This window comes from Sinohyriopsis cumingii, chromosome 5 (genome assembly GCF_028554795.1).
Source record: "Sinohyriopsis cumingii isolate HCF-2022 chromosome 5, ASM2855479v2, whole genome shotgun sequence".
In the NCBI taxonomy this organism is placed as follows: domain Eukaryota; kingdom Metazoa; phylum Mollusca; class Bivalvia; order Unionida; family Unionidae; genus Sinohyriopsis; species Sinohyriopsis cumingii.
The window spans coordinates 61,857,887-61,874,642 of record NC_142965.1 but is presented as its reverse complement, the minus strand read 5'-3'; the positions used below and the strand labels follow the sequence as shown (position 1 = coordinate 61,874,642).

Below are 16,756 nucleotides of genomic sequence, written 5' to 3'. Positions count from 1 at the left end.
ATGGTGATTCTGTTCTACTTGTTCATGCATATCTATGTCAAAAGGGCGTTACAATAAAATACAATCTTGGTAAGGGCCAAATATAAATCAACCACCGGAACCACAATGATGTATCACAACCAACCCGAAGTCAACGCGGAATCATTGCCGAGGCAAGCGTCCAAACGTTTACTGCAGCGGCCGATGTGAAACTTGTGTCTACAATTGTGTGTTGGCATTCTCCGATGTATACACCCTGGTTACGCCCAGAAATAAATAGTTTACACCAGCACTGATTCAGCTGAGACAAGAACGATATCAACTTTAATTCAACTAGGATGCTCTTCTTCGGGTTACGTAGATTGGGCAGAGACTATCGTTAGATGAAAAACGTGCTAGTGTATTGTGTGCATTTTTGTACGATAGGGGTACCCAATCCACCAGAACTCATAATCATCAGGGTTTTAATTATTTCCGATGCAGAAATTTATTTTACAACTGTATGATATATGTGCCAGCAAAAATAGATATTTGTCTAGAAGTTCGCATGCGTATTGCGTCTGAACGTGATGTTGAGACTTGGCAAGATCTGCCTGCGGTGCAATTTAATACGCGATTATGCTATTATTTGAAAAACTATTACAGACTCTTAGTCTTAACGACGTGAGAACAATATCCGAAGCGAAACAATAGCCGCAAAACGAGATCGCCAATCGAATCACTTTGTAAAATATAAACGCGCGAGTTTGGTTTAAGATACTATTTGCGTTCTTGCTGCGGCAACGGATTTACAAAAAGAAACAAGTTGAGTTAAAACAACAAACCAAATCCTCATGCAGAGAACTGATTATTGATATAAAACAAACTAGCTCCCAGTATTTATACTTGCTTAAAATAAGCACGTCCCTCTGCAAGAAGTAGTATGCAACTGTCTTTCTCAAAACGTTTGGGAGCACTTCCAACAGGACTAGATTTAACCCCACATGACTGTATCAATATCGTCAAGTTTGTGCTAACGCCTTGTGAACAAAATTAAAAGTGAACACCCTGTGAGCAAAATTAAAAGTGATCAACAGGCAACGTTCGTTTAAAGTTTAATATGGTGAAGTGGCCTCAAACGGTACAAAAAGGAGAACGAGACATAATACTGCCGGTTACAAGAGATAGTTCATTCACCTTTGTAAATCTACAACCAGTTAACTCTTTTGACATAAAACAATGAAGACTTTTATATGCATATGAAAGAATTACACAATTTAGAATATGCTTTGAACAATGAAAACTTTGTATTTGTGTTGAACAATTGTGTTTTTCATCGCACCTCACTAATGTTAATCAAAGGTATTTAATACAGAAGACAGCTTGTAAAAGGTACTTAGAAGACTGTTTATTAAAGGTGATCCGACATTGTAAACTGTTTAACGTGTTCCTTTCTTCATGTAATCTTAGTTTTACCTATCATTGTTCAATTACGTCCATCTTATTGTGGTGAAAATAGTTATAAAGAAACACGTGACAAACGTTTAAGCGTTACTGTCACTGTATCGCTCAACTCCCTTGACAAGGATATTAATTTTGTCATTACTGCTACATATAATATTAGATCTTTGTATTATCATATAAAATACATGTAATACACAAAATAAGTTGTATTTTTAACATTTCGTAAAATACAAAATGTAATGTGTTATGAAAGACCTGTTAGTTGGACTTAAAGTATATTCTTATTGAATAGTCTCCATATAGTTTGACCAGTTGTATCGGGCAATTGTCTAATAAATGGTACATACAAGTTGTTTAATGGCAATAAATGATGCGTAGATAATTACTATACACTTACACTAAGGCAAGGAAAATTTTAATTTAGAATCAGAATTGCATTACATCATTACATACACAGTGGACGAAATATAAGATGCGGTCAGCAAAAGAAGAAACAAGCCTGATTAAGAATGATTCAGCAGAGCAGTTTGACTATAATTATTGTGTTATGCAGTGATTTACAATATAGAAATACCAGCCATGTGTTAAGATTGTCCTGAGACCGAAATTATACTGTTAGATTTTGACAAGCTAGTAGTACAAATTCACCATCGGAATTACATCATTGACAAAACTCTACCAAACTCAACTCAGCCTAAATATGTAGCCAATATAAGGACAAATTCTTTCATATTGGAGTTTTAATATAGCCATCAATATTACTGCAAAGTGTAGAAGTTCGAGCAAAAACGATGAATCTGATATCCAAATGCGTTATCGTCTGCAAATAAGTAATAAATGACATACCATCGACGTTATTAGATTCATGATATTGAATTTCTTCTAAAGCATGAACTTTTACATTCTCTTCCAGATTCGGGAGATAAGAAAAATGTTGTAAGTAAGGAGACTTTTAAGGTCGAAAATGCTTTTCTGACATCTGACATATTTGTATGTACTTGACAGCAGTGCGCGCGTTTCTAATGCTGAGCATATTTATGTTACAAAATATATTGTTACAATGATGTGAGGTGGTTTCTCGAGTGTAACACCATGTCTGTCTTTTCATAAATATGTTCTATTGTTGAGGCAAGTCATACACGTAAATGTAATGAATCTCGCATTACATTTGATCTGTTTCCTACGAATGATATTGATTTTGTGCTCGTTAGGTATGTGATAATTATTTTTTTTTTACAGACAGAGATTCAGTTTAATAATGGCGATGACGGATCAAAACAGAGTGCAAAACATTTTGAGATGCACCCAGAGCATAGTAAAATGATTTACTTTTTTGCGTTATTAATATTATAGTTGAGGACAAAGTATTTACTTTTAGCTAATTTGCTACTGACAAAGTAGCACGTGATATTGGATAATATTACCAGTTTACATTTTCCCTTTCGGACAAGATTTGTTTTACCATGCATAATAAGCGATGCCGTAATATAAAATTTGATTTGAAAAACGAACAAGATGTTATTCTGTACTATTATATTTTTATTCGCATGTGAATACTGATAATCATACGTGTTTCGTACACTAGATTACATAGACTGTATAAGGTACAGGAGGCACATCTTATTAGAAGTGAACATACAGTGTAGACTAGATTACCTTGTGATTTTTATTTAAATATGAAATTTAGGTGCACAGATCAATACAAACTTGATTATGTTGATCAACAGTGGATGATACAATTCTATAAGTACAATATTTGGCCAGTTAAGAAAATTACTTTCATCGTATATATTACATTCCTTGACAATGAGTTCAATTACAACTACAGCTAAAACTAAATTTATACAAATATTATCTAATATATAATTGCACATTTAGTACATACAATAGTCATTAATTTAATACTTAGTTTATAAACATTACTTAATGGTAATACGTGAAACTTGTGGAATTAATATATACACAATTGTAAAATATTATCTGCGTTCAGTAACTGAAAACAAAAATAACTTTTCACCAAAGCAGAGATTAAATCCGATTGCTGATAAAACAGCATATTAACTCTGTATGTGAGGGCTAGTGATTTTGTTCAGAGAAGTAGGTCAAATGTTTAACAGCACGAAGCTCCGAAACAATGTTGCGGAACATCTGTTTTTTGAAGGTGAACAAACATCAAATCTAATTCATGAAACATTTGTGACCATCCTAACACAGAAATTATTTTTATTTTTAATATGTTAACAGTTATGTCTAGATAATTAGGATCAGTGGTATGTTCTCTTTAATGCCAGTTCTTTTCTGTTTACACTGTATTTGTAATGATCTTGTCCACTGATGATATTGTTCTATGGTTTAGGAACTGATATTTCTCTTGAGGGTTTAAAATAAAATTTTAATAATTTCCTGAGATATATGTTGAACATGACAACACTAACTCGACGGGATACTTTCTGTTATATAAACAGATCAGCTGAAAGATATGTGAGGATTTGCTAGCTTATGCTTAAGACGCGTTGCTCTGAACGGTCATAGTGTACGACCATTATAGTCTTATAATATAAGCTTCAGGATAGTATTACCGTATTATTGGTTAGTGTATTGAAGCTCTAAGCTAAACATATGAAAAGATTAAAACGGAAGGTTTCCTCGACTAGTGGCGTTAATGTAAACGTACACATAGATCTTTAAATTGAATAAAATAAACATGCACCGATGCAGATAACCATGCATTGGACATAAACATAAAATTTACTTTCTAGAGTATGAGCCAAAACGTCTGCAAGAGGACATGGGGAATCGTATTCTTAATTGTCACTGAATATTTAGAAGGCCTTTGCAATTATTTAATACAGGAAGATGAAAGCGCTTATCATTGTGCGCTTTGATCTACGTTGAACATCATGGTAGCAACTACTTGTTTCCGTTGCAAACAGAGATTAGCTACGTGATGTTCATCAAGCAATGTCTGAACAAAGTGCTTGACTTCATTTAAACTCAAGTTTTAATAAGATACGAAATTATGACGGACTTGTTGAAGGCCTTATTCGTTTTGAATGTATATGTTGTACTCGTTATGTATAAGTAGGGTTTATAAATGAGATGTCGTAAGGTCAATTCGTGTGAGCTTCCAACCAGACCGCAAAGTTGTCCTCGTGTTGTAACTCAGAACAAATGCAAATTATAAACATTTTCCGTTTCTGGCATTCTGGGTAGGAACTCTATCCATTTGTATGTATTGGGTACTCCTTCATATATTTTTAAAAGCACATAATTGTTCAGACCTCTGTCTGCGTGGGTTCGAGTCCAAGGATCGGCTAGCGTGGGTACGTGTGAAAGCCTGTCAGTAGCTTCTCGTGGGTCGGTGGTTCTTCCCTGGGTTTTCCAGGGTTCTTCCTGAACCAGTTATACTGGCCGTCATGTATAGCCTATCTTGTGCTGAAAAATGGCGTTAAACCCTAGAACAACAACAACATCATTGTTTAGTATAAATTTCCAGATGTACTTGTTGAATGGAGATTTCAGTTTTGATATACTAGTTGCAAACACGTGTGACCGACATAGAAGAGGGTGGTAACATATCTATTTATTACGTTCTGTCTATCCCGTTTGACACAATCATTTCGGGAACGGATATGTTTGGCTTAATAGTACGTTCCTCGACACACGGCAGACTATATTATATTTGAGCGGGTTTTAATGTAAAATTCACTTTTCACTGCTGACGAAAATATACGCTGTAAATGTCAGATTTTATAAGCAAACACGTGATTTAAACAAAATCAATTTTAGACCTTATTGTCTTGGACCAGAAGAGTGTATGTTACGACCTGGTGTCCATCGTCTGTGAGTCCGTATTGTAAAGTGTGTTACAGTTACTCTGCCTAAACGGATCGTCATGCTGACATGGTGTTTTCAAGAAGTCTTCATATAACGTCTAGCCATTTTGAACCTTATATGCATTCAGATCGTAATTATCGTGCTACAGTATACAGCGGCCATTTTTAAAATTGCGATATCACTTTTAACACTCGTTACGGTAGAGTTTCTAACATTGGACTATATACACAAAGAGTGCTTTTAAAGAAGACTGACTGGAGAATACATTACATGATAAAAATGAAATAAAATCTCCGAAGGGGTGTGATGTTTCTTTTGTCGAAATGCTAGTGTCACCAAATGTTGAATGATGCCGGACTCCTATAAAAAACAACATAATTTTAGAAATTATTTAAGGAAGGTAGTAATGACAGAAGATGAAAGGAGAGAGTAGGATTTTATAATGTATGGCAAGATAACACTCACTGAATGGGTTGTCTTTGAGCTGTGATAAGGTAATCACCCTCCCTTACTATTCGTTGTGCATAGTGCATGAGATTGAAGACGATGGTGGAAGAAGCATTCATTGCTGATGAGAGATTGATGCATTATACGTTTTTGCTTGCACTAGTTTCTTGGCTACGTCATTGCTAACTATATTGGTTTCGAAACGAAATAATTCCTAAAGTCAGAATTTACGCTAGCAATCTATTCGCTGTGTGTTTACTCCTGCTTAGAGAACAAGGTAACGTACATGTTACTGTATCAGAGTATCAGAAGGGAGACGGAAAGTTAGTATTTCAACACCCATGATAACTTGTCATATATGGTATTAGATTATATGGTAATGATGACCTTTAGACACAAGCTACCATTTGTTATGTTAATTCTGAAAAGCCGTAAATGCAATACCATATATAGCAAGATAACTTCATCGCAATACCATATATGGTAAAATAGGTCAACAACTCTACTGTTACCTATCTGTCTTATGATGAAACAATCCTCTAATCCAATCCGAAAGGTTTTTTCAATCAAAGGTATCATAACGTTCATTATCTGGGTCATACACCTACTATATAAACCCACTGCCTGGCCAGTTTGCCTAACTGGAAGCACGAAGCGAATCAGTTGACAATAGGAAAAGAAACGAAGGTAGGTGTACAAAATGTACTGTAGCAAGTTCCTTCACTTTATTCAAACATTAGTTTTCATGTACATTGAAACTGCAATGTCACAAATATTTATGACTACCTTAAGCCTTCAGTATATTTGTTACTTTTACTATCTAACAAATGTCTCCTGTCTAGGACATGAGAGATTAGGTCTCAAATTGGAATAACGTTATTATTTTGTATTTTTGTATTTATGGGTCTACATTTGAGCTTATGGACGTTTCTTTTATATTGTCTTTGATTGTGTCATTCAGGTTACCGAATATATTTTCGCAGATGAGAGTAGCTACCTGTAGTCCTTAGAAAAGGAAAATTTAACAGAAGGCGGCAATAATTAGCACCATTACTTTTTATCATCATAATGCATCTGCACTGAAATGGGAAAGATTAATGGCTTTTGCACATCATGTAAATGTTGACTCTGACAGTGGCAGTGTACCTGGAGAGGTCTAAGAATGTTGATTATAATGAACGTGATTGTTTTCCAGTAGTCATTTCTTGTGTCTTTTTGTGTTTGCTTTTTTGTAAAAGCCCAATCAATGTCAGAAAAAATATACATGTTGTAGTGAGCGGTTTGCTTATTGTCTGGCATTATCCAGCCTTAAACGGCTTAGCGACGGCAGGTAGTAGGATTATAACAAATGACACATTATGTTAGGTAGGTAACAACATTATAGTCAAACTTAGGACGTGATATCAGCTAACAGGTCGTTAAGACTGCCATCCCAATGGGGTTTTCGGCTTCGTAATCAAAAATTATAACCGGTTATCGCCATACGGATATAATTGTCAGAACAGTATGTAACTGTTTGGTAGATTAGACACATGTTCACAAATATGAATTATGTTAAAAAGGTGCAAATAGACCTTACCTAAATGTTATATTTTTCGAACATAAAAAACACAAGCTATAACGAAATGAGCAAGATATATATATATATATATATATATATATATATATATATATATATATATATATATATATATATATATATATATATATATATATATATATATATATATATTGTTAATGATCAATTATATAGACCTTAACTGAACCAATCATCGATGTAGATATCTCATTGATGAAATTGGCTTGTATACAAAGATGCTTTGGGAGGAATTTTAGCTTTAAAGGCATCTTGTTTTACTTCTTGACAGTGCAAAAGTCATTTACGTAACTGATACGATCAATCAGGCTCAACAGTTTAGAAATATCATTCAAAAAGTCTCAACTGTTTTCTTCAGCAAACGAAACCCAGCGAAAAGATGCAGATACAATTCATTTTTCCTATCCATGTGTTCATGCTGGGCTTAACACTGGCACAAGATCCACGTAAGTTGAGCGTTTTCTTACTGTCATTTTTTTGATAATAAATGTCAGCGAGTATAGAAGTATTTGTATTTTATGGAACAAGTGTCATTGTAATGGGGTTTCGTATCTTTATTCCAATTGTTTTGCACTTAATTTCCAAATCACTTACTTTTACCTTATATTTCAAAACATCAACAAATTTCTGCTGCTTGCCACCATATATTTATACTTGCTTGATCATTTTCTTCAAAATGAATGATATTTTGTGACAAAAGTTAAATTCAGGAGAAACTCCTTTAGAAGAGCTAATATAAACAGACAAAGAAAAATTCACTGGAGAAAGAAGATCGAACTTTTCTTAACATAAAACGATGCAGAACCAACACGCAAGTTCTTTGTATGAACGAAAATGGAAATTGTTTACGTGAACAACGAAATAAAAGTTTAAGTCACTACTTTAGCTATTACCCATAATACCATAATATATTCTAACACGGATAACTTAATGGTAGAGTTAGCAGATTAACGAGTTGCAAGAACAAACCTCAAAATATTAATCGCATTATGATTGAATTGTCTACACCTTACTGAGAAGTACGTAAGGTGCATTATTAGAGTTACGAATACGCAAAGTAAGATACTCCGAATTCGATAATGCCTGGGGAGAATTATGAACTATTTCTAAGTGATGTGAATTTAGTTATTACTGTTTATTGTAATTGTGCTGTTTTTAATTAAGTAAACAATAAATGCTATTGCAATGTAATTGCCATATACGAGTTCAACTATGATGCTTGAAAACAAAATTAAAAAGATAAAATTATTCATTATGCAGATTCTCTTCGTGATTGGCATGAACATCATTCCAAAACACCACCAAAAATACTGCAGCTAAACTTCATATCCAACTTCCATTCTACGATGATGACCTTTTTCATTCAGTAATAGTCAGCTAAACACCCTTTACCGTCTTGATCATACTGATATGAAATTTGACGTTGACGAATACGACCTTTGTTGTTTTATATGCAATGAAAAAGCACGAACATCCTTGATACTGTCACTACAAGTATCCCCTTAGGTTATTGCATCCACCGCAAAGAACCATTTCGCCTCAAGCTTGCACTTTCCAGATATACAGACGAGTAATCCGACACCGTAATCTTTTTTGCTGACATTGACATTCTGGCATGTAATTCACCACATGAACGTTTAGTTGCATATACATGTTCACTCATTGTATCAGTGATGGACAACTTCGAGAAAAGAGTTGTGAAACGTTCATCCTAGGACATGCATTTTAGATGATTTTAAGTCAACAATATTGATAAGCCTATATTTCCTTGTGTGTTCCTCCTTATGCTGTTTTCCTGCACATATTGCGGATCGAATTCTCGCAATTCAGGAATCGATTCTGAATTTGCTACCATCATAGTAGTATCCATGTTCCAACATTATGTTCAAACTTGCATATTAATAATAATAAAAATTAAAATACAACACAATAATTAAGGATACAGCTATTACTTTAAAATACTTTAAACACATCTTAACTAATGTTATTTTCCATGCATTTTAAACTTCATAATTGCAATTATCCTACTTTACCAATTAGTGTCTGGATCGGATAGGTTTGTGTCACATTCGGACTATACCAACGCTTTTCAAAGCAAACGATGAGTATAATGCTAAGCAAGGGTTTGAAATAGATGATGAAATGAATATGACCGACATATAGCTATTGCTTGATCCAGTGTTTGCCATAACTATGCTACAATTGACTGTTGTAGAATCTTGAATGTGAACAAACCTGTTCTGGTTTGACATTATTTGGCAACATTTTCTGGCATTGTTATTGTCATCAACTCTGCGAAAGGTTGATTGTATCGCTGTCAGTTAGTACAATACAAGTTTCTTGAGCAACATAGTATATGATAAGACGAGGGATGTATGGTGTGTCGCAAGATATCAATCGCTGATGATGGCTTTCATTTATACATTGATATTTTAGAACAGATCATGTATACAGATGTTTTGTTGATTTATATGTTGCAAAGTTGTTCAGAATGTATTAACATTATCTGGTAGTGTTATACTTGGTTTGAATGGTTCTACGTATGGTTCTTCTATTTTAAATTATAATATCGTATGTTATGTTTAGACTGTACGAAGCATGCTACCATAGTCTGACAATGACATAGATGTTAAGACTTCAGCCATTATTTTACCATTACTTCTTTCCCTAAATATACCTTCAGAACACAACTATGCAACGTCCTCTTGTAACTCTGTCTTTGCACATCCCAATATTATTATTTTAATAATTTTCTGTTTGATATGGTCAATTTAGGTTGCATTGTAATTGTGTTTGTTTAATTAAGAAGTCTAAACTCATTCGAAATCGATTTTAAGCTATTTCACTGATATTGTCCTGATAACACAGAACACTTACACATAGAATTGATTTCAAATAATAGGGATGAAAGATGTAATCGTTTCAATATAAACCTGATATCGCTCAGTGTGTTCTGCATAATTGTAGATACATATATTAGGCCTGTTATGAAAGGGAAAGGTACAAATATGTTGATATATTAAATATTTCTGTTAGATCTAAAAGCTTTAGCTATATACGATCTCGAAGAAACACATATCATGTATGTGAAGAAAACATATTACAAGACTTTGTATTTCATGACTATGCATCAACTGTGTACCTTGCTGGTTCTCCATACAATTAAGCTAGCAACGCGATCTGAGACTTCTAGCAAAACCAACGTCGGCAACAGCGATGCACGCTTCCATAAGATTCATGACCTTAGTCATTTAACTGGATTCTGCAGAGGAAATGCTCATGACAACTGCATCTTGAACTACAAACATTGTCAACTCATTGGTTTGTTAATTCACATCTTATCAGGCTAGCCTAGCCTCTCTTTTAAGTGTCAGTGTTCGATTGCACCCTGGGTACGATGTACAAGCATCCTTAACAAAGATGAGAAATACATATAATAAAGTGGGAATTTTGGAGTTGAAGAGATCATGACATAAGATAAATAGATGACTTTAAACGTTCAGCAAGTAGACAAAGCATTGACTGCACCAGCAGACAATAAAAATTGAATGATATCATCGAAAGAATTTAAGGTATACATAGCAATACATCAAAGAAGAAATGAAAACAAAAAAGACAGTTCATTTTTTCCTTAGTGAATGGTTAATACTGAAAATGGATTACATAATCGTTTACAAGCTATACTACCAAGAACGAAATAATTATCTCATATTGCACTTTAATCATTAGTAATAAATCATTGCTTTATTTGAAATGAGTACCTACTTAAAAAGGACTCGTCCAATGACACTTATAAACAGGTATGACATTATCGTTATTTTGCTCCAATTGTAAAATGGTAGAGTCTACTTTCTCCTAATTGCAATCTACATTGTCGGGTATCAAAATGTTGGATTTCAGGGCAGATCTGTCTTGTACAACATGTTTGAGTTGGAGGTGACGCTATGTGTACACGTATGAATGTTCGGAAGTTTTATATCACAGGAACTGGCTTATGGCCAGACAAGTTAATATAAAACTACCAGTTTCGAAAGAAGAATGGAATGTGTATGTCATTTAGATATTTCAGTTTCTGGATGACTGTGTCATTATATTTAAGTTATGTTGCTGTCTTCGTTTTGAGCTATAGCTGGATCATTTACATCTGTTCATATTATTGCACCTGTGAGAGAGAGATAAATACACAAACGTACACAAACGTACAGACACACTCAGAAGCAGTGACAATGCAATTTTACGTAGTTTCCTGTGTGTGAGGCCCTGTTCTTTTTCATGCCCATCGCAGCAGGAGGAGCTTTATATGACGTAATGAGTTGTTGTTTTGTGGTCTCCATTTTGAGGACCTCCTCATGCAATATATTGAATGACGTTGTCTTTACGACCCAAACTTTCCACGAATTGTACCGAATATATCAAGTCACTATACGTAATTGATTTTCATCAGTGTGTTAAATTTGTTAAGAAACTTCCTTCGCTAATAAATTTAGAATATTACTTAAATCGAATAAAGTGTACAAAACGGTTATTATTGAGAAGTTATGTGCCAAACGGCACGACTGCATGAAGCGGAATGACAGAGTGTTTTATGTCGGCCAAGTGTGGTATCATTTTATATTATCCGAATGCAAAGACAGCCTTTTCAATAAGTAATATTTTGGTATATCTTTTAAAATTATTTTCTTAATGTATCAATCAACTTATAAGATGATTATCCTGTTGATTTAAGAATTTGCATCAGTTTTATTGAATAACAAATTTTAGATCCACTGCCAAAGCTTTTAATCACTGTGCCACGTTTATATTATTTGAAATGCTCAATATTACATGCACCAACCACTCGTTTATAAAAGTACTTTTCATCTTTATTGATATCACAAAATCCGCATCGACGTTTGCTCGCGTTCACATATGCATACTTACGTGAAGAAACATACATTACAAACCGAACACGATTACTTTTAAACAAAGACATATCCTAACTCCACATACGTTGGTACAAACTATAGCTACATTAATAATACAAACCATGAATGCTATAATGCTGCTGTATTCCCGCTTGCACGTTCTGAAGAAATTCACGTTATGTAGCAAGATATCACTTTGTGGAGAATGCGTGAGAGTTTGAAATATGCCAGTCAATGTAAATTCAGGACAAACTATTATCTTATATAGCTATACATGTAATATACAATATGAATGAGTTACATGTGCTTGACATATATAATTATATTTACCATTTCCCACGTGCCATAATTCCATGTTTCTGACGGGATAGCTTTCGTTAATTTCATATTCCGAGAACAATTTCCAAACAGGTGACTTCATCAATGGTTTATCTGAGGCCTTTGATTCTTCCATCTATTGACATTTCCAATATAATAGTCAATCTGCAATAATATTCTATGTTATTCACATTCCATATTTAACTATTTAACTATAGTGCTTATATGTTATCTTGTCTAAATTGAACAGTATGGACATATGAAATCTTAATTAAAATTAACATTATCAGTTTTAGCTACATACATTTCAAGTGTTTTCTTGATGTAGACGTTTTGGTTTTTACGAGTGTGAGTGTTGGCTTGTTAGTACAAATCTTTGTGATCATAGTGTAATTTGCCTCTTATCCAGCGTAAAATTATTTTGCAAGTGTCGCTATGTTAAAAGTGTAGGATACATTTAAGTTATCATATCATGACATTCTCCTATTCTCTTACCAAATTTGTTTGTTAGCACGTGAGGGCGTTTGGGTGCTCTCTTAATGTTTTGCTTTCTACATACAAATGTACATTGATTATCTTGTGAGTACGGGCATCTTAACTCAGTTTAGATATTTTAGATTGAAAGCATGACTATTTATATATACAGACTAATGTTGGCCTGTAATGAAATGTATTGGTCTGTAGATTTTAGTTGTAGAATGTAAACAGGTGTGGTTTATATATCCCTATTTCGTTTTGTCCTTTTGAGCTGAGTTTCCATAATGTTCCATTTCAGACTCTAATGTAACATTTTTACAGCGTGTTATACTGTCATCCCTAATGCTAGTTTCCATATTGCCCAATGCAAAATTTTAATTTACACAGTGACGCACAATGTCCCCGTTCTCCTCATATTATCATTAATAACAACTCAAATATTACCCCCCCCCCTCTTACATTATATGTCTGGATACATACGACACATATCATTGTTTGCTCTCATATAATAATTAATTTCCCTATATAAATGTGGACACATCATATTGTAAATGGAAATCTAGCAGATAGTTTATTTTATCTTAATAAAGTATATTTGTCGTAGGGATGCGCAAATGTCCTTTTGTGCTATGTTACCTCCGCTCGAGACTGGTGTTGTAGGCGCTGTTAGTGACAGACAGACACACTAACAGACATAGAGAGGGAAAGACAAAGAGGGAGAAATAAAGAGTTTATAAGGTACGAAGATGTTGATCAGAGATATGTAAATAATGTTGGTTTCTTTTTTATTAAAGGCTGCATGGGGGAACCTGAACTAGTCAATTGCCAAGGACAGAACACCCGACGACGAATTTGGTTTTACGAATCAACTAACAAAAAATGCGGACTTCAGGATGGATGCTTTATGGATCGAGGCAACGTATTCGGGTCAGAAAACGAATGCATTCGTGCCTGTGAACGAATTCCTAGTCCTGTTGGTCCTCCTGGCCCTCCTGGTCCTCCTGGTCCTCCTGGCCCTTCTGGCCCTCCTGGTTTGAACGGAATACAAGGTTCGCCAGGTCAAATAGGTCCTGATGGTCGTGTTGGTGTTCCTGGTCTTAGTGGCCCTCCTGGTGTTAGTGGAAGTCCAGGAACTAAAGGTCAAAAAGGAGAGTTTGGTCAGACTGGATTTCCCGGTCCTTCTGGTCTTTCTGGTCCTGTCGGCCCTCCTGGTGCTATTGGAGATCGAGGTCCAGAAGGAAATGTTGGTCCTCTTGGTGAACCTGGTCTTCCTGGTTTCCCTGGACCTCGTGGTCTTCCTGGACTACCAGGGAATGACGGTTCGATAGGTCCATCAGGTCCTATGGGCCCTAGAGGTTTGCAAGGAATGCCAGGTGAGCCAGGTCTTGATGGTCGTCCTGGTCTTCCTGGTAATCGTGGTTCTCCTGGTCCTGTTGGAGCTCCAGGTCCAAACGGAAACATTGGTCTTGTTGGTCCTGCTGGTCCTCTTGGTCCTGCTGGTCCTACTGGTCCACCTGGTCCTGCTGGTCCACTTGGTCCTGCTGGTCCACGTGGTCCTGCTGGTCCACCTGGTGTTCCTATTGGTTCTTCTACTTAGATACATGAATTTGAATTTTTGTTGCTGAAATTCTAATGATAATTATATTAGTTATGTTTATATTATATATTACTCTCTTGCAAATATTGCTTAAACCAAATCAATCGATGTTATGCCTACATTATAATAAATAACTAACATGAAAAACATTTTGAACTTCGATTTCATGCTTTTTTCAATCAATAGTACGGAATCGTACATTTTAGAATGAAGGATTCATTTATCTTCTGCATGTAAACAATGTGTCACCTGTAATCTTTCTTTTCAGTCACTTCAAGACCCTTTACATGTTTTATTGCATATATCCCCATTTTGAGGATATTTAAAGTGTCCTTTCTTTTATCTTGGGGAACCACAATGGAAATATATATCTAGCAAATCACCAACATGGCCCAGGATCATAGTTTGGTGTAGTTGCATTTTGGAGGACTAATAGACATTACTGATTGACTCTCAGATAGCCAATGAATAAAGACAACAAAATAAAAAGGCTCAGCTTTCATTATCATTTACAACCAGATACCAATTGTCTTTACTCTAATCATGTTAGCATAGTCAACACAAAATTAACCAATCAAAACGAGAGTTGCATATTTAACAAACGATTTCTCAATAAGTCTGTGGGTCATAAACCCTTGTCCCAGAGTATATTAGCTGTGCAAATCTTAGTCTCAATAGACCACACGGCCTGCGATATAACCTGCAGATTACCCACCCCGGTATCTAAGATGTATGGTAAAGTCATGACATGATTGGCTGCCATGTTTTTTAGATCGTTCTTGAATTCAAAGACTTCCTTATCTGTTATGTTCCTTCAGGGTTGTGTTGCTCTTCCCACTCTTCAATGTACACGTTGTTACATCGCAGTGCTTAAACGTAAGTAGCAAGATTTGGTGAAATCCAAACAAGCATTGAAACGTTTAAAAATATAAATTTATGTAAATAAAATATAAAATCTAACAAAGTGAAGGAAGTAAAACTAACTTATAGTGTTTCAACTCTCAGTACGGAATCCTAATACTCCCATTTGCGCTATCAGTTAGTTTACATATCCAGAAAATGTTCCAAGCTATTACGATTGAAGCCTCTAGAAAGCTTATATTTCACCGTGAAATCGCTGTTGAAATTAACATACTTATTAATCCAATTGTCTTTACTTCAATGAAATCTCATTTACGTAATGTATCAATGAAGCTGTGGAAAGTTTCACATAATCTGATGAAATGAATTAAATAGTAAAGTCCTTGAATAAAGTCACATAATGCTCAGAGTCCGTACTGTTTCAACTAATGATTATTCACTTGGCTATACCCAATAAACATAATCTTATAAATCACTTTTTTTTTCCTCCCAAAGTCTTTATCGATCACTAACAAAACTGACGAAGAATAAATAAATAGTACGCTTGGTCATTATGTAGTCCTTTCGCGTTTCAAATAACAATACCTGATTAGCAATACTTCCTGGAATAATCTCATCAAACCATTCCCTTCCACAATGGTTAGGTTGTAAACATACACAAACGGTCCTCTTCTGACCTTCGAATTTTAATGAACCAGTCAAATCACGGAGCGAGCGTGATAACTATACACGGATCATGTAACTCCCATATATATCCACGTGTCATTCCTTACTTAGTTGTTGATTTCACCTTAGCGATAGGCCCTGAATGAACCGACGACGAATAGATGTACTTTACTATATTACAATTCAATTGTTGGATTTAAAATATAACTTTCATAGTCTAAAGCGACTTAAACAGTAATTGTATTATGATACGTAATTCCGTAGTAGCGTATTCGAGTAGTGATCACCAATAAACACACACACACACACACACACACACACACATGTATATATAAATCCATACCAAACATAACTTTTTAAACTAGAACAGACTGTATAACCACTAAAATAAGAATAAAAGAAGCAGATGCCGCTTTATTGGGATCTAGGTTGTCTAATGAGAACCTGAGTGATTTTAAAATCATTGCATGTTTTCTATATCCGTTATATATGGCTTCAATTCCAAAACTAATTTTTAAGAACCAAGTAAATTGTATTTGGTTAAGATATAACTGCAATCACCAGGTACATTATGTTGTCATTGGATTGAGAAATGTACACCTGTACTTAGACGATGGGAACATATCACAA

The 16,756-nt window shown here is 34.8% G+C and overlaps 1 protein-coding gene across 1 annotated transcript in view; it reads left to right on the top strand.

Moving 5' to 3' along the window:
• The window catches only part of LOC149799293 (uncharacterized), an 86,347-nt gene extending 71,298 nt beyond the window's left edge, over nt 1-15,049 (top strand). Inside the window, exons 3-5 of the mRNA XM_089958176.1 lie at nt 6,339-6,393; nt 7,662-7,749; nt 13,797-15,049. Coding sequence (XP_089814302.1) covers nt 6,339-6,393; nt 7,662-7,749; nt 13,797-14,599 — 946 coding nt within the window. The 3' untranslated portion in view covers nt 14,600-15,049. The remainder of the gene's footprint in view (nt 1-6,338; nt 6,394-7,661; nt 7,750-13,796) is intronic.
• Nucleotides 15,050-16,756: the final 1,707 nt, after the last annotated feature.